The 24,123-nt window shown below is 41.7% G+C and overlaps 1 protein-coding gene across 3 annotated transcripts in view; it reads right to left on the bottom strand.

Annotated features, from left to right (window-relative positions):
* NSMCE1 (NSE1 component of SMC5/6 complex) overlaps nucleotides 1-24,123 on the bottom strand; it is a 59,791-nt gene that overhangs the window by 16,565 nt on the left and 19,103 nt on the right. For all 3 annotated transcript variants that reach the window (XM_021006361.2, XM_078152519.1, XM_078152520.1), the window contains exon 3: nucleotides 116-237. In XM_021006361.2, the coding sequence (XP_020862020.1) occupies nucleotides 116-237 (122 nt within the window). The remainder of the gene's footprint in view (nucleotides 1-115; nucleotides 238-24,123) is intronic.

Genomic DNA, 24,123 nt, shown 5'->3' on the forward strand with positions numbered 1-24,123 from the left:
AGGGGCTGGATGAGGAAGGCAGAGTGCGCTTTAACCACATAAAACAGCATTTCCGTTTAGCCTGGGTTCTGTTTACAGGAACATTCCACAAGGGGGCGCTCAGCCATGCACTTACCAGAGCATAAAACATCTTTCCATGATCTTCTGAGCGTCCTTTCCTGATTTCCATAAACAATGGACGCAGAAATGTGTTAATAACGCCAACGAAGTCATCCAATTTGTCATGGGCATAATACACTGAAAATTCGTAACCAAGAAAAAGCAACAGATGAATCAAAACATCCTTCCCCTTTCAATCTTTCCTTCAACACCTCTCACTGCAACTATTTCTACAGCCAGAAAGCACCTGCACCTCTGGAAAATGTCTACATTAAATAACACATTAATGAATGGTGGAGGCATAAAACTAGATCTCTAGACAAACCAAATGTGATTTCTTAGAAATAGCTTCTTTTCTGCTGTCTAGAGTCCTCTACCACTACCCAAAACTGCATCCTTCCCACCCCCCTGCACATCACTGCCGTCACCACCAAACGGAACTGAATATTGAACTCCTTATGTTTTGTATATATTAGGTAATGATGACAATATAGTTGTAGCCATAGGATTCATGTTCCCCTATCATCCCATACTCCCCCCAAAATAATACCAACAATAATAACATTTATATAGTACTTTAGGGTTTGCAAAGCATTTTAAATGCTGTATCATTTGATCCTTATAACAACCCTGTAAGTTAGGTGCTATTTTTTCATGCACATCCCCTCTATCTCCCTCTTTCTAGCAGCCCTTTATATGTTACCCTCTCTCATTAAAATGAAAGCGCCTTAAGGGCAGAGACTGTCTTGTTTGCCAGTATTTTATCCCTAGTATTTAGCAGTGCCTAGAATACAGTAAGCACTTAATAAATGCTTTCCCTCTCCCCCCCACATGCAAAAGAGATTAAGTGACTTGACCAGGGTCACTAGTAAGTGTCTGAATAAGGATCTGAACTCACATCCTCCTCATTCCAAGTCCAATCCTCTATATACCATGCCACCAAACTGTTTCCAGACTTGAGAAACTGACGGCAGAGAGGAAGTGGGGGAACCCTGAGATCTGAGGAAAGTTGTTTAGGCACAGAGACACAGGTAATAATGAGCTACAGTATTCTCTCCTGGACTTTACTACTGACCAAAGTAAAGAAGGACATTCATTTTGACATCTGAAAATACTACTAATAATAATAACAATAGCAATAATAATAGCAAACATTTATACAGCACCTACTATGTGACAGGCACTATGCTAAGCACTTTACAAATTTTCTCTCATTTGATCCTCACAACAACCCTGGGAGGTAGGTGCCATTATTCTCATCCCCATTTTATAGATGAAGAAACTGAGGCAAACAGCATTAAATGACTTGCCCAAGGTCACACATCTGATATGAGGCTGGATTTGAACTCAGGTCTTCCTCACTCCAGGCCTAACAGCCTATCCACTGCACCACTCAGCTGCTGATACAGATGTCATAAGGAAAAATATTTGCCATATAAATCATTTCAAATTGATTCAACAAACATATTAAAGGTCTATGTACAAGGTGCTGAAGGTACAGAGATAGAAAACAAACAAAAAAAACCACAATCTCTAAACTCAAGGAGCTTTCAATCTAACAGAAGAGGTACAACATGGACACAAAGTATGACAGGTGCAATGGAGAGAGCCAAGCAAAGCACTGTTGGAAAATCTGAGAACAGAAAACTCACTTTCAGCTGCAGCGGGACTGAGTTTGTGGATGTGTTTGTGACTGCAGCGAGTGTAAGAGGCTGCCTGGTAGTCAAGGGAAAGGGAGGGAGATGGCATCGGATTTTTCCAAAGGCAACAGGAAAGACCAGGCTTAACATCGCCTTCTCTGTGTAGCAGGCCACGAAGGCAGATACCCTGAGCCTTACGTCACGGGTCTCTGAGATTCCATTGGGCTAGGCAATGGCTGCTTCCCCTGATGTGGATCACAGCCCCTTCTGTACTGAAGTGATGGTCATCATCCCTTTCTGTGGTTCAAGACATTCATCGCCTGGGGAATCAACCCTCAAGTGATGAAGCTCTCCAAAACTGCCAAGTCTAACTCTCTGATGATATACAGTCCAGGAAAAAAATGGGCAATATGGCACGATGGAAAGAATGCTGGACTTAGAAACAGGAGAGATCTGGGTTCCAATCCCAACTCTGACAACAGCTTGTGACCAACAGTAAGTGGCTTAAGGGCTCTGTGCCTTATTTTCCTCATCTGTAAAAGAGAGATAACAATCCCTCATGGACTGTTATAAGGGCCAGATGAGATCACGTATGTAAAACATTTTGTAAACCTTTAATCATTAATTGATAGCTATCATTATTATTTTCATACAGAATCAGGGAAGGCTTCCTGAAGGAATAGCAACAATAACTCACATTTGGACATCACTGGACCATATGTACAACCTCACAACAACCCAATGGGATAAGTAGAGCTTACTACCCTCACTTTATACATGAAAAAACTGAGGGCCTGAAAGGTGAAGACAAGTCAACAAGCCTTTATTTAACACTTACTATGTGCCTAGCACTGTGTTAAGCACTTGGGTACAAAGAAACCCCAAAACAGCCCCTGTTCTCTAGGAGCTCACAGTGTGATGGAAGAGACAGTTGCATGAACGGCTATGTACAAACAAGATATACATAGGATAAACCAGATATAATTTCAAAGGGAAGGCACAAGAATTAAGGCAGATCAGGAAACACTTCTTGCAGAAGACAGGATTTTAGCTGAGACTTGAAAGAAACCAGGGAAGCTGTAAGTTGGAAATGAGGAACAAAAGCATTCCAGGCATGGGGGACAGCCAGTGAGTTGGGAGTCCCAGAGTTGGGAGATGGGGTGTCTTGTTCAGAGAAAAGCAAAGAAGCTAGTGTCACTGCATCACAGAGTGTCAAATGGGGGAGGATGGAAAGAGGGAAAGAGAAGCAAAGTGTCAGAAGACCAGAAAGGTAGGATGAGTCAAGATGATACAGGGCCCAAAGCCAAAAAGAGGATTTTCTTTTTGATCCTGGAGGTAACAAGGAACCATGAAGGTTGACTAAATGGGGAGGGGTGGAATGAGATAGGGAAGAGTGACATGGTCAGACTTGCACTTTAGGAAGATCACTCTGACAGCTGAATGAAGGACCAACTACATTGAGAAAAGATTTGATTGAAGAAAGGAGACCAAGCAGCAGGTTATTACAAGTTCAGGAGTGAGGTGATCAAGGCTTGCGCATGGCGGTGCCAGTATCAGAGGAGACAAGGGGGCATAGCCAAGAAGTATCACAGAGGTGACATTGACAGGCCTTTGCAACAGACTGGATATGGGGAATGAGAAAGAGAAGTCATGGACAGCACCTAGTTTGCAAGCCTGGGAGGATGGTGGCATCCTGAACAATAATAGGGAGCTTAGGAAGTAGGGAAGGGTTGGGGGGAAAGAAAATGAGTTCGGTTTTGGACATGTTGAGTATGAGAATTCTACAGGACATCCAGTTCAATATATCCAAGGGGCAGTTGGAGATATGAGACTGGAGGTCAGCAGAAAGATCAAGACTGGAAAAACAGACCTGACAATCAACTGCATTGAGGTAATTTAAGTAATAGGAGTGATGAGATCATCGAGAGAAATGATCTTCCTAAGTTTACATGGTTAGTGAGATAAGTAGAACTGAGATTTAAACCCAGATCTTACAGGACAAAGCCCATTGATTTTTCCACTACAATACTGACTGTCTCCCAGACCTGAGATTTCTGATTTAGCATGAGCTAGAAAAGAGAGAGGCCTCTGGATGGAAGAAAATCAGCAAGAATACTCTCCAATCCTGGCCAAAGCTGGATCACGAACCTATCCTACATATGTGTATGTGTGTGTGTGTGTGTTTGCTTTACTAATAAATGGTATATGCCTTGTCTAGAGTTAACTTGGCAGAGTGAAGAAGGTAAACCAGAGAATGTATTAACAGCTTCCCTGGGAGAAGGGCTGGTGGGCGTGTGCTGGGGGTAGGGGTAGGCCCAAGCCCTACGTTCTTTGGCTATAGGCAGCAGAATCCCAAGCCTACCTGCTTGACACCAAGTGTGGAGCAAAAAGCTCAGCCACAGCTGCCTTAGCTGCTGCTCAGATAAAATACAAGGAAGTTTCTCACTGATTTAAGTGGTTTGTTGCTTTAGCAATTCAACATTTTAGCAATAACAGTACTTCATTTGAAACATAATTTTAAGTGTGAGTTAAAGAAAGGCCTCACTTACCCACTTACTGACTTAATAGGGGTGTAGTGGGAAAAAGCAGCATACCGATGTAGAGATGTTCAGGGTTGTTCCAACAACCAGCAGCTGCAGCAGCTGCAGCCGCAGAAACCCATAGTCACTTATCCGACCAGATCAGCTTATCTTTCATCAAAGCCAAGAACCCAGATGTAAAAAAACTAGTATAGAGAGCCACCAAATTAAACGTAATACAGTCCATGCTCTAGTGCAGGGGTGGGGAACCGGTGGCCTCAAGGCCACGTGTGGCCCTCTAGGTTGTCAAGTGCGGCTCTTTGACTGAATCCAAACTTCACAGAACAAATCCCCTTAATACAAGTATTTGTTCTGTGAAGTTTGGATTTGGTCAGAGGGCTGTACTTGAGGACCTAGAGGGCCACACGTGGCCTCAGGGCCGCAGGTTCCCCACCTCTGCTAGTGTCTCATCATGAAATGACAGAGCTCACAGATGGGGGGCCTGGAAGGTCCCTCAGAGGTCATCTGGACCAACTCCCTCATTTTATAGATGAGTAAAAGGGCCAGGAGGTTTTAGGTGACCTGCCCAAGTAGTAAGGGTAGTAAGGGTCAGAGAACAGGTTCTCTGACTCCAGGGTCAGGGATCTTGTCACCCAAGCTACGGAAGGTCCCACCCAGCTGGCAAGGCCTAAGGTAAAGGCTTTGTTCAGAGCCTGGATAAGTTCTGGGGGATTCATCAACAGAAGAGCAGCAGTAGGATTAATCTTTCAGCTATATCAATTTTTGCAGATGGTCTACCAAGGCGCAGTAGAATTGATGGGGTGATGGGACCTGGACCCCTGAGAGGAAAAGATCATATCTTGGAAAGCAACCCAGTCCCTGAATTTCCCCATACATTTCAGCAGCCCAGAACACACTGGTGTTTCGCCCAAGGCACCTGGCCCACCCCGGCCCACACAGACACTAGACAGTCCTTTCACAGTCACCCTTGGCCCGAATATTCCAGCCTACTTGATAGTCCTTGCACCTGGCCCACCCCAGACTACTTACTTTAGGAATCCTTAATCCCATCCAGATCCTTTCACTATCTTTTTCCTATATATGCATCAGTCTCACTCCCACTAAGTTGCAGGTTCACTAGGAAGCCTGCCCACTCCTATTGGCATTACAATAAACTTTGCCACTTTACTGGAAGAAGGTTTGAGTGCTTGAATTCATTCCAGGTGGAAGCCACCCTGTACCCTGACATTTTGGGGTTCCCAGCAACCCCAAACTGCATCAGAATAACAACCTGATGGTGGAGGGAGTAACCTTACAACAATGAATCAGAGATCCCAGAGTCCTGAAATCATGCATTCAAATTCACCTCATTGGAGAGCCCTGTGACCCTCATTCAGAGTATACTGACCTTTTACCTTGCATAAAATTCTAATAAACCTGGTGATTTAAGAATAAGGGTCTGCAGGTACACCTAATAATAATCGAAATAACTCATATTCATATAAACACTTCAAAGTTTACCAAGTGTTTTACATTTCATTTAACCTCAGTAAGAACTCTAGTGGGTAGGTGCTATTATTAGCCCCATGTTATGGATGAGGAAATCAGAATGCACAGAAATTAAGTGATTTGCCCAGAGTCACTAATGAATGTTGGCAGTAGGATTCAAATCTAGGTCTTCCTGACTGCAAATCCAGCACTCCATCTGATGGGGTGATGGGCCCTGGACCCCTAAAGGAAAAGACTACGTCTCTGTAAATAACCCAGTCACATACAGGCCTGACCCTATAATCCCTCAGATAAAAGCTTTTAGTGCAGGCAAAGGGTGCTTGCCCAAGGATCATTCCTCTGGCAAACCTTTGTATAAAGAGAACTATCCTGTCCCTTTAACAAAGCTATTTCTGTTGACTCCCTGAATTTTCCCACACAGCCCAGACCACCTGGGCATCTGGCCCTTCCCAGACTACTTACCACTTCTTGATCCTACCCATATCCTTTCACTACTTATATACTTTTGTATATAAGCATCAGCATCATCCTCATTAGTTTGCAGGTTCCCTAAGAACTTCATCTGCTTTATTGGCATTACAATAAACTTTACCATTTGACTGGAAGACAGTTCAAATGTCTGAATTCATTCCAGGCAACACTGCCATGTACCCTGACATTTTGGGTTCACAGCATCCCTAAGCCATGTTACATCCACTAAACAACATTTCCTCTTAGGGCACACTATGAGTAGGACAGTGAACAATTACAAAAAGCAAGCATAAGAATTCTAAAAGCAGAGAAATGTAGGGCTATTTAATACAGGCATAGATAGCCCTTATGCACCTAATCGTACCCATAGCAATCCCTGTTATAGCACTGTGGGATCATTGTAGCCATCAAGGAAAAATTAAATTATGTTCAGAAGAGTCTATTTAGAAAGGTATTTTTTTTAAATAGGATGTTTAAAAGAGCAAACACCAGTTATCTAGAAAATACCTTTCTGTCAAACAGCTAGTTCCCAGATAATAAAAATTCACATTTGCATAGTGCTTTGAGGTTTACTGAGCTCTTTCTTCCCAACTGCTCTGTGAGGTAGACTGTTCAAGTATTCTCGCTGTCCATTTCACAGGGGATATAACAGGGTCCTACATCCAGGAAATGGCACAAGCAGGACTCACATCTATGTCCACCGACTCGAAATTCAGTGTTCTTTCCATGACACCAGCAGATAAAACTGTGGTTTACTACAGAGTGCTCTTTGGGGTCTACATGATTTGTGAGATTCGGGCTCTGAAAATATTAGTATAAGTTGATTGCAAATGTTCTTTATGCCTCTTGTGCTTGAACACCAGTAGAACCAACAATCTGATACACTGAAGTGCATTATAAAGAATAATTCGTGAGTATATGCATGATTAGAAGCAGACTTTGCCCTCTAGGCCATTAATCAATTTATGTTAACTATATAAAAGACAGACATGGTGTCTACTGACACCCTCCTTCCTAGTTCTGTGTTTACTGACACAGATTAGAGAAGCAACTTTGCATTTCGGATTGCCTCAAACTCCTCCCCAACCTCTATACAAGTTGACTTAGGATCTAGACTAGCAGTAGTTCTCAAACCTTTTTGGTCTTGGAACCCCTTTACACTCTTAAAGAGTGTAAAGAGCTTTTGTTTATGTGGGCCATATCTGTTAATATTTACCATATAAGAAACCAAAATACCTTAGTAACATTATGAAAATAATTTTGACCTCACAGACCTGTCAAAGTAACTTTAGGGGTCCCTGGACCACACTTTGAGAACCGATGATCTAGAACTGTGATGTTAAACTCAAATAGAAACGCTGATTTAGAAAATCACAGATCAACATTATCTATGTTGTATTACATTTTTATTTATTTTGTTAACTATTTCCCAATTACATTTTAATCTAATTGGGGCCTAACTCAGTAGTTTTGGGCTCCTTTGATCCTCAGGCTTCAGTCTAGACCTCTGATATAGACCACACTTCTTAAACTGTGGGTTGCGACCCCATATGGGGTCGTGAATTGGCAACAGTAGAAGGTTTCTGAACGCACAACAACCAAAATTTAATTAAAAATCAAACACGTAATGAATCTGAGGTGTTTCTGGCAGCACTTGCCCGTGTTGCACACACAACTTCACTGTAGCCTTGGTTCTGAACACAAAGCATGCACACTTTGCACTGCACATGCCCTCAGGACATGCAACACCAGTGAATGATGCCAGAAACATGAAAAGGGGTCATTAGTGGAAAAAGTTTTAGCCCTGATCTAGATCATACCTGCACTCCACTTGCTGGCCCCTGACTCCTTCTGAACTACCACCACCCTGGCTCAAGTCTTATGACCTTGGGACTTGGAGAAAGGCAGTAGTGTCCTAGGATCTCCTGCTTCCTAATTCTCCCACTCCGATTCATAAGGCAATGTATCACCTTAGTACCTAACAAACAAAATTGAAACACCCTGGTAGTCAAGGTCTTCCTCAGTCTCACCCCAACCTACTTTCTTAGCCTCCCACAACTCCACTATGTGAACCTTCAACCCCTGTGAAACTGGTCCACTTATCACTCCCCTTTCTTACCACACATACTCTCTCATCCTTACTTACTACTCCCTATCCTTCAAAGCCAAACTGAAATCCCACCTTCTTCACTGTCCTGATCAGCACTGACCTGGTCAACACTGGCTTGATTCACTGCTTTCTTTGAGCCCCTAAAATATTTGTGCATTCAACTCATATGGCCTATTGTAATTTATTTATCTCCTCAGCCACACTGATGTTTCTAGAGGGCAGGGACCATATCTTAGACCTCTAGCACACATTGCTCAAAAAATTATTGCCTTGTACACAATAGCTGTTCTATAAATGTTTGATTTATTGATTGAAAAGAGATTTTAGGTAAAGGGTATGGATCAATAAGCCACAGTACCTATCTACCTGCCACACAAGGCCTACCCCACCTTCTCATCTCTAGGCAGACACGTCACTGACAGAAAATGACAAACTAAATTTTCCACTGAAAACACTGTTGCCAGAATTCATTCAGAAAAAAAAAAAAAGGTACTCTGTAGGTGGATCAAAAACATTCTAATGTGATGGACTTTCCAGATATCAAGTACGCCTAGTTCCAAGCCAAGAGTTACTATCTGTAGCTTCTTCCCTCTAGTCTGTTCAACCCAATTTCAGACACTTGGATGCTTTCTCTGTCCTTTTGCAAAAAACTACTGAAATTATTGGTGCAATGAACATTTTTCAGACTTATTCTCTCCTTTTTACCCTTCCCAATTTTTAGCATTCTCTATATCCTCCCAACTCTTCTCCCTTCCCCATCTCTTTATTTAAACCCACCCATCTTCAATAGTCAAGAATTGCCTTGCCTCTGAGCCTCATTTTCCCTATATGTAAAATGTAGATAATAATCCACCACACACAGCAAGACCGCTGTGAAGAAAGAGCTTTATCATCCAAAACAGCGTGTCATTGCTGTTCAGTTGTGTCCAACTCTTCATGACCCCATTTAAAGTTTTCTTGGCAGAGATACTGGAGTGGTTTGCCATTCTTCTCCAGCTCATCTTACAGATGAGGAAACTGAGGCAGACAGGGTGTCTGAGGCTGGATTTGAACTCAGGAAGATGAGTCTTCCAGTCATCCTGACTTTTGTCCTGCCACTAGATTTTAATGACTCTGGAAGAAATAGTGAGGCTGATCATTTTGTGCCACTCTGTTTCACTTAGCATCCAATGCATAGGGGCAGCTAGGCGGCACAATGGATAGTGCACCAGCACTGGAGTCAAGAGAACCTGAGTTCAAATACAGCCTCAGACACTTGACGCTTACTAGCTTGTGACCCTAAGCAAGTCACTTAACCCCACTGCCTAGCCAAAAATAAAAAAATTCAATTCATGAGCAAGTCAAGACATCACCCTTGTAAAGTCACTGGTCCTCTTTGAAAACCAAGGATGAACAACAATACTATAAAGTACTATAGGGTCAGTTATTACTCTGATCACTGTAAGAAGTCTATATTTTATTTAACTACTTGAATATAGTTCTTAGCTCAAACCCCTCACAAAACACCTTAACTTCCTGAAACTACGCTACTGTGTATTATCACTTGGAACCACCGTTAAGTGCTGCGAGGTAAAGATTGTATCACAAAGAGACAATCTAATTCTGAAGAAATCATAGTTCTCGTCTCTAGTCTCAGCTCTACCACTGAATTGCAGTATGACTAGAGAATCTAAATGTGCAGCCCTGTAATGTATTGTGTCAGTCACATTTCATACTATCCTCCTCCCTAATAAAGTTTCATCACTGAAATTCCACACATTGGTAAAATCAGGACTATAATAACTGTCCCTTCCAATCTCACTTAATTACTGATCAAACGAATTCAATGACATTTGTAAAACACCAATCACTAAAGAGAAAGACAATGTAGAGGCAAGAGAATATACTTTGGACATTTTTAGTGAAAAGAAATACAAAAACCTGGCATGTAAAAACACGATTAGCCAATAAATGAAAGAATTCTTGTTTTTATGGAACAACTTCTTGTCTTTACCTAATCCCAAATTCAAAATATAATCATTTTATTGTACCATCACTGTACTCTCTAAATACATATATATATATATAGCATACATAGGTATGTACATATATAATATTCTAATTTGCATTGTTCATTCATTCAACAAACCTCTCTCTCTGCTAAGGTACATGCACCATATTGCGCTAGAGGAGATGTTGTTCGTCCTTCATTTTCGAAGAGGACCAGTGACATCACAGGTGACACCCTGATTCACTCATGAATTGGATTTAAGTGGTACAGAGTTGCACAAAGTCATCAGTGTCACTATCTCTTTCAGAGTCATCAAAGTCCACAGGCAAGACAAAAGACAGGACACTTGGCGATGGTCGAGATGCAGTGCATGACCTTGGTGTCTTTGATGTCTGACCAAGCTCTTGATGCTCCATAGCACCTGCTTCAGCTGCCCTCATGGCCGGCCGTTCAAATTGTTCTCATCTGCCCATTCTACCAGGGAAAGTCTTCCCATGCTTATGGTAGATATCCTCCCAACTCACTGACAGGTTTGAGGCCTGTCAGTTATCCTCAACCTGATTTAGCAAATCTGCCAAAACGATTTTACAGGGTGTGGCCACTATACATGCTACAGCTTCTTGGTGCCACAGGTGAGAGCTGGGTGAAAGGTGGACGAGCAGCCCTGAAAAGGGCTTGGCAAGCCTTCACACTACATGTGCTAGTCTTCCATGAACACCCCATCCACCACTAGAGTATATACACAAGATTAAAAAGATAAACAACCTATCCTGAAACTCAAATTCTAATCTAAGTAGGAAAGACATTTACACAGCTAAATGTAATACAAATTAAAATATAAAAAGTGCATAAGTACAATGAGGTCAGCTCAGATCAAAAAAAAAATCACTTCTAGCTAGGATATCAGAGAAGGCCTCATGGAGGAGGTAACATCGTGACCCCATTTGGGGTTTTCTTGGCAAATGCACTGGAGTGCTTTGCCATTTCCTTCTCCAATTCATTGTACAGATGAAGAAATTGAGGAAAACAAAGTTAAGTAACTAGCTCTGGTTCACACAGCTACTAAGCGTGTGAGGCCAAATTTGAACTCAGGTCTTCACTGCTCCACCTAGCTGCTCTCTTCTAGATTGAAAGTTCCTAAAGAGCAAGATCTGTTTTATTTATCTTTGTTATCTGCTCCAGAATCTAGCACAGCACAATGCACCTAATGATAACGCTGAATAAATAACTAATGATTGTCTAGGGGAGCTAGATGGTGCAGTGAATAAAGTATTGGACTTGAAGTCAGAAAGACCTGAGTTTAAATCCAGCCTCAGACACTTGTTAGCTGTGTGCCCCTGGGCAAGTCACGGCACCTCTGCTGTCTCAGTTTTCTCATTTGTAAAATGAGGATAATAAGATCTCCAACATCATAAGGTCAGTGTGAGGGCTGTTGTGAGATAACATGAAAAATACTTTGCAAACCTTAAAGTGCTACATAAATACTATCTACTACTGTTACTACTGCTTGCCTTAAACTATAAAAGAAGGAATCTCATTCAACAAATGTTTAAGGACTAGTATATACAGAGCAGTATTCTAGGCCTGCAGGAGACACAGGGTTTAGATAATAAATGGACCTTTCCCTCAAGCAACTTACATGCATACCCCTGCTGACTATCATACTGCGTCTCTCCTCCCTTTTGTGGCTAAACCCCTAGAAAAGGCCTTCTCACACTTCCTTTCCTCTCAGTCTCTTATTAAGTCTTCACAGACACACACAAGAAGTCTTTCCTTATTAAGGACTCTCTCCTGGGTCCTCTTCTCTTCTTCCATTATACTATCTCCTTTGATGATACTATCAGATCCCATGGATTCAATTATCAACCCTATGCAGATGATTCTCAGATTTATTTATCCAGCCCTAAACTTTCTCCTGCCCTCTAGTCTCATATCTCCACCTTCCTCTTAGACATATAGAACTATATGTCTCATAGACATCATAATATATCCAAAACTGAACTCATCATCTTTACCCCCAAACTCTTCTCTTCCTAACTTCCCCATTGCTCTCCAGGCACCACCATCCTCCCAGGCCCACAGGCCGGCAAACTAGATGTCATCCTCACTTCCTCACTCTCACCCTGCTTCATATCCACTCTACTGCTGAGGCTTGTCAGTTTTGCCTTCACAGCATCTGTTGGACATGCCCTTCTCCCTCTGACACTGCCCATCACCCTTTTATTAGGCCCTTACCACTTCAAGCCTGGATTGCTGCAACAGCCTTCTGGTGGGTCTCCCCACCTCATTCCGGTCCATCCTCCACTGGACTATCAGCGATCTTTCTATAATGCAAGTCTGGCCACATACACCCCAATGACTCCCTATTACCTCTGGGATCAAATATAAAATCTGTCTGGACTTCAAACCTGCCTGACTCTTCCTCCTCAGCCCCAATATAATATACCAAGTTGGGTATATTACAATCCAGTGACACTGGCCTCTTTGCTATTCCTCCCATAAGGCACTCCAGCTCCTGACGCCAGGCATTTTCACTGGCTTTAAACTCTTCCCCCTCCTCATCTGCTTTTTAGCTTCTTCTCCTTCCTTCAAGTCTTAAAATCCCACTTTCTACAAGAAGCCATTTTCCAGTCTCCTCCTTGAACTTAGAGTTTTCTCCATGAAATTATCGACAGTTTATCCCGTCAATGGCCTGTCTGTACACAGCTGTTTGCATGTCGTTGCCTCCTCCCATGAGACTGTGAGGTCCTTGAAGACAAGGATGACTTTTTTGTGTGTTTCTTTGTTATCTCCAGTGCTTAGCAAGGCGCCAGACGTATAGTAGACAATTAATAAAAAGCTTGTTGACTGAAGATATCTATAATAAACACCATTAAATGGTACACATTTCCTCCCCTGCCTAGCAAAGGGCCCTGCAGCTAACAGAGGATTCATAAATATTTACCGAATGTGTCAAGCATGAAGCCCAAGATGAAAAGTGACTGCAGAGTCCAATGTAACATCAAAAGGCAGCCCTGGGATCACAAGTAGTTCAGTCTAGCACCACCTTTCATCACATCTTTTGTCCCCTTGATAATCACATTATATCCAGCCCCACACACTTAGAATGAGGGGAGGAAGGGAGCACAGGCAAACATCCAAGCACGAGAAGAGCCCATTGCCCAGAAACTTGGGAGAGCACAGACAGAGGTTTACTTGGCAAGAAATGCCTTTCAGTCAGCTGGTGCTACTGGGTCTCCAAGGAAGGGGAAAAGACAGACCCCACAGTAAATAAGACAGGGACATGTCTGCTCTTTGAGAGAAAGGAATCGATTCCACTTGGAGAGACTCTTGGCTGTCTGTGGGTCTTACCATTCTCCCTCCTTGACCTAGGGAGATGGGTGTGGTTTTGGACAGAGAGGCTACAGATCAAGGAGACTACAACTTCCAGCTGTTGAGATATTTCCAAATTAGGCAGGACAATCATGAGATTCTAATTTTGGTCAGGAGAAGCAGCAGCAAGAAACCAGACCCCCCAAGGGAGTGTGTCCACTTATGGCAATGGAAACTACAAGCAGTACCAATTGCCAAAGGAGGCAGAATAAATAATAAACCAGGAAGAGCCCTGGACTGGGGGGCTGGGAGACTTGAATCTATCCCTAGTTCGCACACTGTCTTTATTCATATCTATCCATTTGTTGAGCATCTACTGAATGCAAGGCACTGTGCTGGATGCTGGGGATAGAGAGACATAAAATACATACTCTAATTCAAGGATTTTAAAATCTAATGCGGGAAAGGGGGAGGGAAGAACGCATACAAACAACAAATCTAAGTGAAAAGAACCCTGGATTTGGAGTCAGAAGACCTGTGTTCTAAGTACAGGTCTTCCATTTACTATCTTCTTCCACTGCTTGAGCGTTTTAGTATTCTCATTTGCAAAATCAGAAGCTCATATCAAAGATCCCAAAGCTCCCTTCCACCTCTGAAATCCCAAGGTCTTACAAAGTCTCAGGGAAAAGAAGATAAGTGAAAAGAATAGGTCCAGGGAAACTGATACGGGTAGTAGGAAAGTAAGATGTGGGGAGAAGAAGGGGATTCAATCTAAGTCTGGATTCAAAGGAAAGGAGGGGCTTCAACAGATAGAAAATGAAGGAAGAGTCCCCATATGAGGGATGGCACAAGTGAAGGTTTAGATTCAGCAGAGAGGAGGACAAGAATGGAAGACAACTCCAGGTTGGCTGGGAAGTAGGTGAAGGGAATCGGTACAATATAAAGCTGCAAAGACAGACTGAAGCCAGACTGTAGGGAGCTGGGAATGCCAGGACAAAGAGATTACTTATACTTTGTTGGGTAGGCAACGGAACGCTCCTGAAGGCCTCTGAGTTGAGGAATGCCATAATCAGTGGTACAGTAAGAGGACTACTCAGGTGGTGGCACGAAGGAAAGACTAGAAAGAACATACGTCTGAGACACAACAACCAGTCAGAAGGTTATTACAATAGTTTAAACAAGAAACATAAGGGCCTAAACAAGGGTGATTGCAATGAAAATTGATATTAGGAGCCAGATGCAAGGGATAGAATTATAGGATTTTGCAAATGACAAGAGGGGGGAGGTGGAAGAAGTAAAAATTGCAAGCCTGGGTCTTAATGAAGATGGTGCCATCAATGGAAATGGAAAAGGTAAAGCAGGGATTCCTAACCTGGGGTCTGGGAATTTTTTTTTAAGTATTTTAATAACCATATTTCAATATAATTGCTTTTCTTTGTAATCCTGTATATTTCATGCCACGCATTTTAAAACACTGTTCTAAGAAGGGATCCACAGGCTTCACCAGACTACCGGAGGGATCCATGACCCAGAAAAGGTTAGGAACCCCTGAGTTGGAGGAAGGGGAAGTTGTGGGTGAGAACAATCATAGTAACAGCAGTTAATAAATTGTTGTTCGTCCTTTGTTCTGGAATAGGACCAATGATATCACAGGGTGATGTCTTGACTCGCACATGCACTGGATTTAAGTGAGGCAGAGCTGCACAAAGTCATCAGCCTCACCTTCTCCTCCACAGTCATCAGAGTCCAGTGGCAAGACAAGAGTCAAGACAACTAGCGAGGCCCACAATGCAGTGAGTGACTTTCAGCAGTTAATATTAGCACTTTACACTTTACAAAGCATTTAACATATACTATCTTATTTGATACTCACAATAACTCTGTGTGGTAGGGCCTTTCATTATCCTCATTTTACATACAAGGAAACTAAGGCTTAGAAACATTAAGTGACTTGCCTAGGGTCACACAGCTAGTAAGTGTCTTTAGTAAGATCAAATTCAGTTCCTCTTGACTGCAAGTCCAGAGCTCTAGCTACTATGCAAAACTGTCTCCCTAGATAACAATCAAAAAAGATAATCAGTTTGGTTGGACATGATAAATGTTAGGTACTGGCAGGTCATCTAAGTGGAGTTATTGAGGGGGTAGTATAGATGTCTAGAATTCTGGGCCAGGGTGGGAGATAGAGGTATTGATTTGAGAGCCAACTACAGAGAAGTGATAATTGAATCCAGAGGAATAAATTAAATCACTAATAGAAACCAAGGACAGAATCTGGGAGACATTCATGTTTTACGGATGGGCGGAGGATAAGGAGCCAGCAAAAAAGAGAGGAGTGATCAGAAAGATGGGGAGAATCATGAATGCAATCTCACGAAAGCCAAGAGAAGAGGTGGAAACCAGAAGGAGAAATGTCAAATACTGCAGAGAGGACAAGCGGAATAAAGAAAGAAAAGAGAACAACGCATTTAACACGACAGAGTTCCCAAGTGACCTTGCAGAGAGCCATTTCAGTAGAATGGTGGGCAGAGAAGTGAGAAGCTAAAATGTAAGGTGTTGTGGAGGCAGAGGGCAGAAGACAGACTTCTAGGAGGAAGGAGCAGGTGGTGAGATGTGGAGGCGAGTACAGAATACTCTTTCGAGAATTTTGTCAGTGAAGGAGAAGAGCAAGGTATCGTAATAGCTTGGGAAAGTAGCAGAGTTGAGAGATGATTCTTTAGGTTAGGGAAGATTTGACCATGTTTGTAGGTGAGAAGGAAGACAGGATAATTCAGCATATCCAACAAACGTAAACTAAGTATCTACTTCAAACGAAGTTCTACTCCATTAAAGTTCACCAATATTTCCTTATGGTGAAGAGAGGAACTGGGCTTCCCAAAAGTGTTTGCGTAATGTAGGTCCTATCAAATTTGAAAGGCTTTAAGTATAGACCTATCTCCATTAAAGTTCACCAATATTTCCTTATGGTGAAGAGAGGAACTGGGCTTCCCAAAAGTGTTTGCGTAATGTAGGTCCTATCAAATTTGAAAGGCTTTAAGTATAGACCTATCACCAACTGCATATATGTAATGCAAAGACCCGCACCCCCCAACCTCATTAATTTCACCATGAAGTTGGTAATAAGGTGATGAATTTTTTTGTCTACACCCACTGTCCAAGTTGTAGAAAGGTTGCAATCTGCTCCAGTGGAAGGAATAGCTACAATCCTCCCAAAAAAATCAGAGATACTTGAAGTTTGTAAAGGAACTATGCTGCTCATTAAGAGATAAAGATAAGAAAGAGCAGAGCAGGGTGAGGAAAACACTGGATCTAAAGAATGCTGGGTTCACTGTCAGATTTATGGAGAACGGAACAACTTATGACCAAACAAGAGATAGAGAACATTATGAAATGCAAAATGGATAATTTTGATTACATTAAATTGAAAAGTTTTTGTACAGGGGGCAGCTAGGTGGCACAGTGGATAAAGCACCGACCCTGGAGTCAGGAGGACCTAAGTTCAAGTCTGGCCTCGGACACATAACACTAGCTGTGTGACCCTGGGCGAGTCACTTAACCCTATTGCCTAGCAAAAAAAGAAAAGTTTTTGCACAAACAAAGCCAATGTACCCAAGACTAGAAGGGAAGCAGAAAGCAGGGAAACAATTTTTACAACTGGTATCTCTGATAAAGGCCTCATTTCTCAAATATATACAGAACTGAGTCAAATTTATAAGAATACAAGTCATTCCCCAATTAATAAATGGTCAAAAGATATGAACAGGCAATTTTCGGATGAAGAAATTAAAGCTATCTATAGTCATATGAAAAAAATGCTCTAAATCACTATTGATTAGAGAAATGCAAATCAAAATAACTCTGAGGTACCACATCACACTTATCAGATTAGCTAACATGACAAAACAGGAAAATGATTGATGTTGGAGAAGATGTGGGAAAATTGGAACACTAATGCATTGTTGGGGGAGTTGTGAACTGATTCAACCATTCTGGAGAGCAATTAGGAACTATGCCCAAAGGGCTATAAAATTGTGCATACCCTTTGACCCAGCAATACCACTTCTAGGTCTGCATTTCAAATGGGAAAAAGACCTATATGTACAAAAATATTTATACCAGTTCTTTTTGTGGTGGCAAAGAATTGGAAATTGAGGGCATGCCCATCAATTGGGAAATGGCTGAATGAGTTGTGGTATATGAATGTAATGGAATACTATTGTTCCATAAGAAATGATGAGCAGGCAGACTTCAGAAAAAACCTGGAAAGACTTACATGAACCGATGCAGAGTAAAGTGAGCAGAACCAAGAGAATATTTACATAGTAACAGCAACATTGTACAATGACTAACTTTGATAGACTTTGCTCTTCTTAGCAATGCAAGGACCTAAGACAAGTCCAAAAGACTCATGATGGAAAATACTATCCACATGGAGTCAGAATGCAGATTGAAGCATACTATTTGCCCTTTTATTTTTTGTGGTTTCTTCTTTCTCGTGGTTCCTCCCAATGGTTCTAATTCTTCTTCACAACACAACTAATGTGAAAAGAGAAAAAAGAAAAAAAAAGAATGCTGGGTTCTACTGTTTGTGTTATGTTGGAAAAATCACATCACTTCTGAGAGAATTGTATGAACCCAACTGACTCTATCTTGTAAAACAGATTCTATTCTGAAACTTAAGTTTCATTTTCCTGAACATTCCAACAGCTTGCTAACAGTGGGAAATGAGTAATATTCTGTTTCACATCCAGGAAAATCCACACCTTCAGTCATCCCCCTTCCCAACTTGGAAAGTCCCTAATCTTTCCTTCAATGAGAAATCAGATTACCTAATCTTATATTCTGGTTTATATTCTGTTAATTGTTTGCTTTTAATGCATAAAAATCTGTCTCCCTCTGTGTTTGGGGTCCAGAGCCAAGCTGTGGGGGCCTGGTCCATTACGCAATTGGGTGTTGCTTAATAAACTGATATGCTCAGAAGCTCAAACCTCTATTTCCTCAGTTATTTCAGATTTCACCCATCACCCTCTCAGGGTGTCAGTTTCCTCACCTGTAAAATAAAGAGGCCAACCTAGATGGTCTCAAAAATCTACTTTAGACCTAAATCATATGGTCCTAGGAAAAGGACTCAAATTCTGATTTCAAGGAGTTTATAATGCAGTAGGAAAGATCCATGTATACACACGGTACAATTTAAACTGAAGCTAAAGGACAGGTACCTTGAGAGATACAAGTGGAGGGAGGTTACTAATCGCTGAGGAGATCAAAAAAAGCTTCAAGGAAATTTTAGTGGCATGTGAACTACAGGTTGAAGGACAGGTTGTATACAACAATCTTTTCAGTTCAAATCAGGCCTCAGACACCAGCTGTGTGACCCTGAGCAAATCATTTAACCTGTTTTACCTTAGTTTCTTCATCTGTCAAATGAACTGGAGAAGGAAATGGCAAACCACTCAAGTATTCTTTGCCAAGAAAACCCCAAATGAGGTCGTGAAGAGTTGGACATAACTGAAACGACTGAACAACAAAATAACATCCTTTACACTGCTGTCTAATCAGATTTTTGCTTCTTATTAGTTACCATTTAACATTATTATTTATTGTGACCAATAACAATGATAATAAACTTGCAAGGGCCCCAAGAACTTAACTAATCTAACTTCAGTGTTATACTTAGGGGGACATTGAGTTTCTGAAAGTTGTGATTCTTACCTCATTTCTGACTTTTGAAATCCAACCTGTCCTTCAACCTGCTGTCATCTACTGATCATAGATTCAGAGCCAGAAGAGACAGCAGGGGTCGTCTATTGCAAAACCCCTTATTTTAAAAATGAAGAAACAGGGGGCAGCTAGGTGGCACAGTGTATAGCGCACAGCCCCGATGTCAGGAGGACCTGAGTTCAAATCCGTCCTCAGACCAAACACTTAACACTTCCTAGCTGTGTGACCTTGGGCAAGTCACTTAACCCTAACTGCCTAAAAAATGTTAAATAAAAAAAAAATAAAAATGAAGAAACAGAAGTCCTAGCTGACACAGGTGCTAAGTGGCAGTTACCAAGCAAGACTTGAATGCAGGTCCTCTGACTGTAGAACCAATGTTCTTTCTACCTCTCTAATATGAGATGATGCCTTATTTCTCTTTGTATTTCCCTCAATGCCTACAACAATGTCATATACAGAGAAGGTACCAAGAGATTCTTAGTGCATTGAACTGAGGAAGTAAATAACAAGAGACATACCATATACAGCTAAAAATCTAAAAAGAATGCTTTGTACTGCATAGCCATTGTTGTACTTGAATTTCATTGTTTGTTTTTCAACTGGTCCTACCTATATTAGTGCCCCTTTAGGCCTCAGGTTCCTAATGTTCAATGTAGGGTCTTAGCAATGCCAGGTTAGAACCCTCTGATTTAGTGCAATGAATAGTAGCAACACACCAAAATGACATCAGTCCTGGATTTGGAATGGAAAAACCTGGGTTCCAATTCCACCTTGACTACTTACTATCTATGTGACCTTGGATTTGTCACTTATCCTCTCTTGACACCATCTGTAAAAGGAAGGGATCAGAATAGGTCATCACTGATATTCTTCCTAGCTCTAAATCCTATGACCCAAAGACTGGCAAGCATCTCTCAGAGTCACCTCTGGAGTCTTCCTCCCCAAGCCTGAGGAGCTATACATTTCAATACTCTTTTTCCACATCAGCACTTCATTTTTTGTGTATCTTTTCAATGATTTTATTTTTCCTCTCTCCCTCCAAAAAAGGGTAGAAATACCAAGAGTGAGTTGGTTTCCCTAATACACCATATCAACAAAGAAATGAGACGAGCAGGACCACACCTTACAAATTTAGGGAGATGGGATCAGTAAAATATGCGAAGAGGAGTGGAGATAAGACACTCAGAAGAGAATCCTGAACCACTGTGGCTCAAAGGGTAACATGCTAGAAAGAGCTCGACACTGTTCTTGATGACTCAAGATTTGTGCTTAGTCATAAAGGGCACGTAAATATAATCCTCCAACCTTATTCAAAAACTACTGCAGTGTAATCTTATCTCAACCACCAGCCTCATATGTGTGATTGGCCACTTTGCTTTATTTAACTCCTCAGTGCTGAAATATTTTTTTTCCACCTATCAACTGAAAAGAATAATTTCTACTCAATCCTCAGTAATCCTGGGGAAATAATTAGTATAGAGTTTACTGTGATGAGAATGGCTGCAGTGGGGAAGAGAGCTGCTAAGCAGAACCAGTCCTCCACCAAGAGAATGAATCTTAATGATGGCTTTAGGTAAAAAGATTTGGTCATTTGGGAAAATGTATTTCAAGGACTTAACCTAACACATTAAATCACATAACTGTGGTTCCTTTACCTTGGGGTGCCTCAATCAAAAGGATATGTTGCAACAAATTATTCAATCGCCTTTTGTCAGGGTGTATCAGGTTACGGATTCTGAGAATTGCCAGAGGGTTGGAGAAGAAAGGGCTGGTCTAATAATGACAAAAGTTTTACAACCACATCTAATTTCACAGAACAAGAAGGTGACCATAAATATGCTTTTTAAAAATTCAAAAAGGTGATTTCATTTGGAAAAACTGTGCTTTGGCTTTGCTTCAAATGACAATAAGCATAAAATGTTTGGAGTTTTCTTTTAGTATATTTATGATAGCTCCATTCATCCCAGCTACAATTAATAAGTATATAATGATAGCACAGTGGATAGAGCCCCATGTCTAAAATCAGGAAAACTTATCTTCCTGGGTTCAAATCCACCCTCAGACACTTACTAGCTACATGACCCTGGATAAGTCACTTAACCCTGTTGGCCTTCAATTCTTCACCTGTAAAATGAGCTAGAGAAGGAAATGGCAAATCACTCCTATATTTTTGCCAAGAAAACCTCCAGTGGGGTCACAAAGAGTTGGACACAACTGAAATGGCTGAACAACAACAAAATCCATTAAAACAGCAGTGACAAGATACCATGGTATATAATACAACGAATAATAGACCTGGGGATGGAAACACCTGGGTTAGAACCTTGACTCTAGTACTAAACACTTCATTAAACCTCACTTGGTTTCTTCATTTAGAAAATAGGGATAATAACACTCACATTAACACACTCAAAGGATTGTTGTGAAGAAAGGGTTTTGTAAGCTATGAAGCAAATGCTTTTAGAGCATATAGCTTTCATGCTATAATAGAACAAGGCAGTGCTTAGCCAAGGGGCTGGCACACAGCAAGCATCTAATAAATGTTGTGGTTGACTGGTATATACCTATAGCTGGTCTGACACGCACCCTATATTTTTGGGACACTAGATTTCAAAGGATTTGGATGAATGATAAGTAGGATCTATCTCATGACCTCATATTCCTCAAGGGATGGGAAGCTAAAATCTGTAGGCCCTGATTCTGGTGAGGCTGATGGACTGCTTGAGCTTTGAGATTCTAAGCTCAATTTTTAATTAATTCTAACAGGGCTAAGCTGATTGGGTGTAAGGACCTTATAGTCTAATGGTGAAGACACACATTAAAGAAAGCTGAAAAAGAGGAGGGGGGAAGATGGTATGGAGAAGTCAGGAGGAATCATTTGCTGGAGGGAAATGAAGACATGGTGTTCTCCTTAAATGGAAGTTCTCAGAAGGGAAGGAGCCCAGGGCTTAGATCACTATTTCTGAAGTGATCTTCCAAGATGAAGAGGTTCTTGGGGAATGAAGAAGTCCAGAGGTGTGCAGTCTGGTGAGAAATGAAGACTGGTCCCAATTTTCTTCTATCACGAATCCTAAAAGGAAAGCCACTCCTCCCTCCACCCCCCTAAGCTTTTCATCGTCTTCACTCCAGCAACCAGTTCTTTGTTGATGAGAATCAGATCCAGAAATAAATTTGCTCTTTCTTGTTCCTCTACCTTCTGAAAGATGAAATCAGCACTAAAGCAAGTCAGAATTTATTAGCTGATCCGCTTTTGGCACAGGGGACTTCAGCAAATGTGAGCGCCTGGAGAGCTTTCTTTGTATCCCCAGCATTCAGGACAATGGCTGGAACGTAGTAGGCACTTGATAAAGGCTTGCTGACTGACTGGTGTGAGAGGCCCAGGCGGCCTTGTGATCGCTCCCTCTCTGCTTACACAGAACTTTCTGCTCATTATATACACTCATATTCTGGTTGTATGCTATTTTTGAGAAGCAGAGCAGTCTAGTGAATAAAGAGCTAGCCTCCCCACCTGACACACGGTGACAATGTGACTCTTGTCAAGTTAATTACCTTCTCAATGTTTCAGGCAACTCCCTAAGACTTCACATCCCAGAATAGTAACAATTGCCAGTCTACACTGACAGAGCAAGGCTTCTCACTGAGAAATCTCCGATCCTGATGAAACTGCAAGTCCAGACTAAAGTTCACAGCTTATCTACTCCACCAGATCGGAAGCTCCTAGGTTGGAGGCTAGGGCTCACATCTTAACTCTTTGCCTATTACAGAGCCTTATATTTAACAGGCCTTTAATAAATGTAGAAATGGCCCTAGATACAAGAAAGGCCTTTAAAACAAAATCACTTCATCTCATCCCATCATCAACTCAGTTCCATACACACTGACTGCATACCTATAGGATGTGCCCAGCACCAGCATCACCATCACCCCTTGATCATAACCTGCGATACCCTGGCCCAGTGAAGACACGAGCAAGCACAAAGGCAGTGTGGCTCAAGCTGAAACAGATCAAGAAAGAACGCTGTCCACGTCTGGCATGAAATCAGATCTGGGAAGGGCTAGACACACAAGGTCCTCAAGCACAGCCCAGAACAAATGTGTGAAGTCTGGATTCAGCCAAAAGGCCACATATGGCCTCAAGGCCACGGGTCCCTACCCCTGGGCTACAGAAAGGCAAGACCAACATGTGAGGATACCGAAGCACCTTACACTGCTCAGAGCCCTCTAATGGCAACCTGGCCACCAAGTAAAGCTCCAGTTTCTCAGAATGGCATTTAAAATCCCTCAGTTTGACTCCAACCTACCTGTTCAGCCTTATTACATGCTATTCCCCACCACATGCTCCAAGCTGCAAGCAAACTGGCTAGCTCAATATCCCTTCTTCATGGCCCACATTTTCCCACCTACATACTTTTACTTATACTGTTACCTATGCCTAGAATGCCAGCCCTACCCTCTTTTCCCTCCCTCTCTTGAATTCCTATGCATTCTTTAAAACCTAACTCAAATACTACTATTCCAGAAAGCCTCTTCTGATTTCTCTCTCAGTGCTCAGGCAGCTATCTGTGTGTACCTACAGTGCAATTTTATTATATATTATTTTGTATTCTAGTTATTTGTACATGGTTTATGTCACTCTACTAGACTATAAGCTTCATAAGGGCAGGTACGACACCTTATCTAAATTTTAAATTTTATTCATTCCTTGTAGTACTTGGCACACAGCAAGTGTTTAATGAATGTATTAAAGTGAATCAA

The sequence above is a fragment of the Phascolarctos cinereus genome, unplaced genomic scaffold (assembly GCF_003287225.1).
Source record: "Phascolarctos cinereus isolate Bilbo 61053 unplaced genomic scaffold, phaCin_HiC Scaffold_4;HRSCAF=312, whole genome shotgun sequence".
In the NCBI taxonomy this organism is placed as follows: Eukaryota; Metazoa; Chordata; class Mammalia; order Diprotodontia; family Phascolarctidae; genus Phascolarctos; species Phascolarctos cinereus.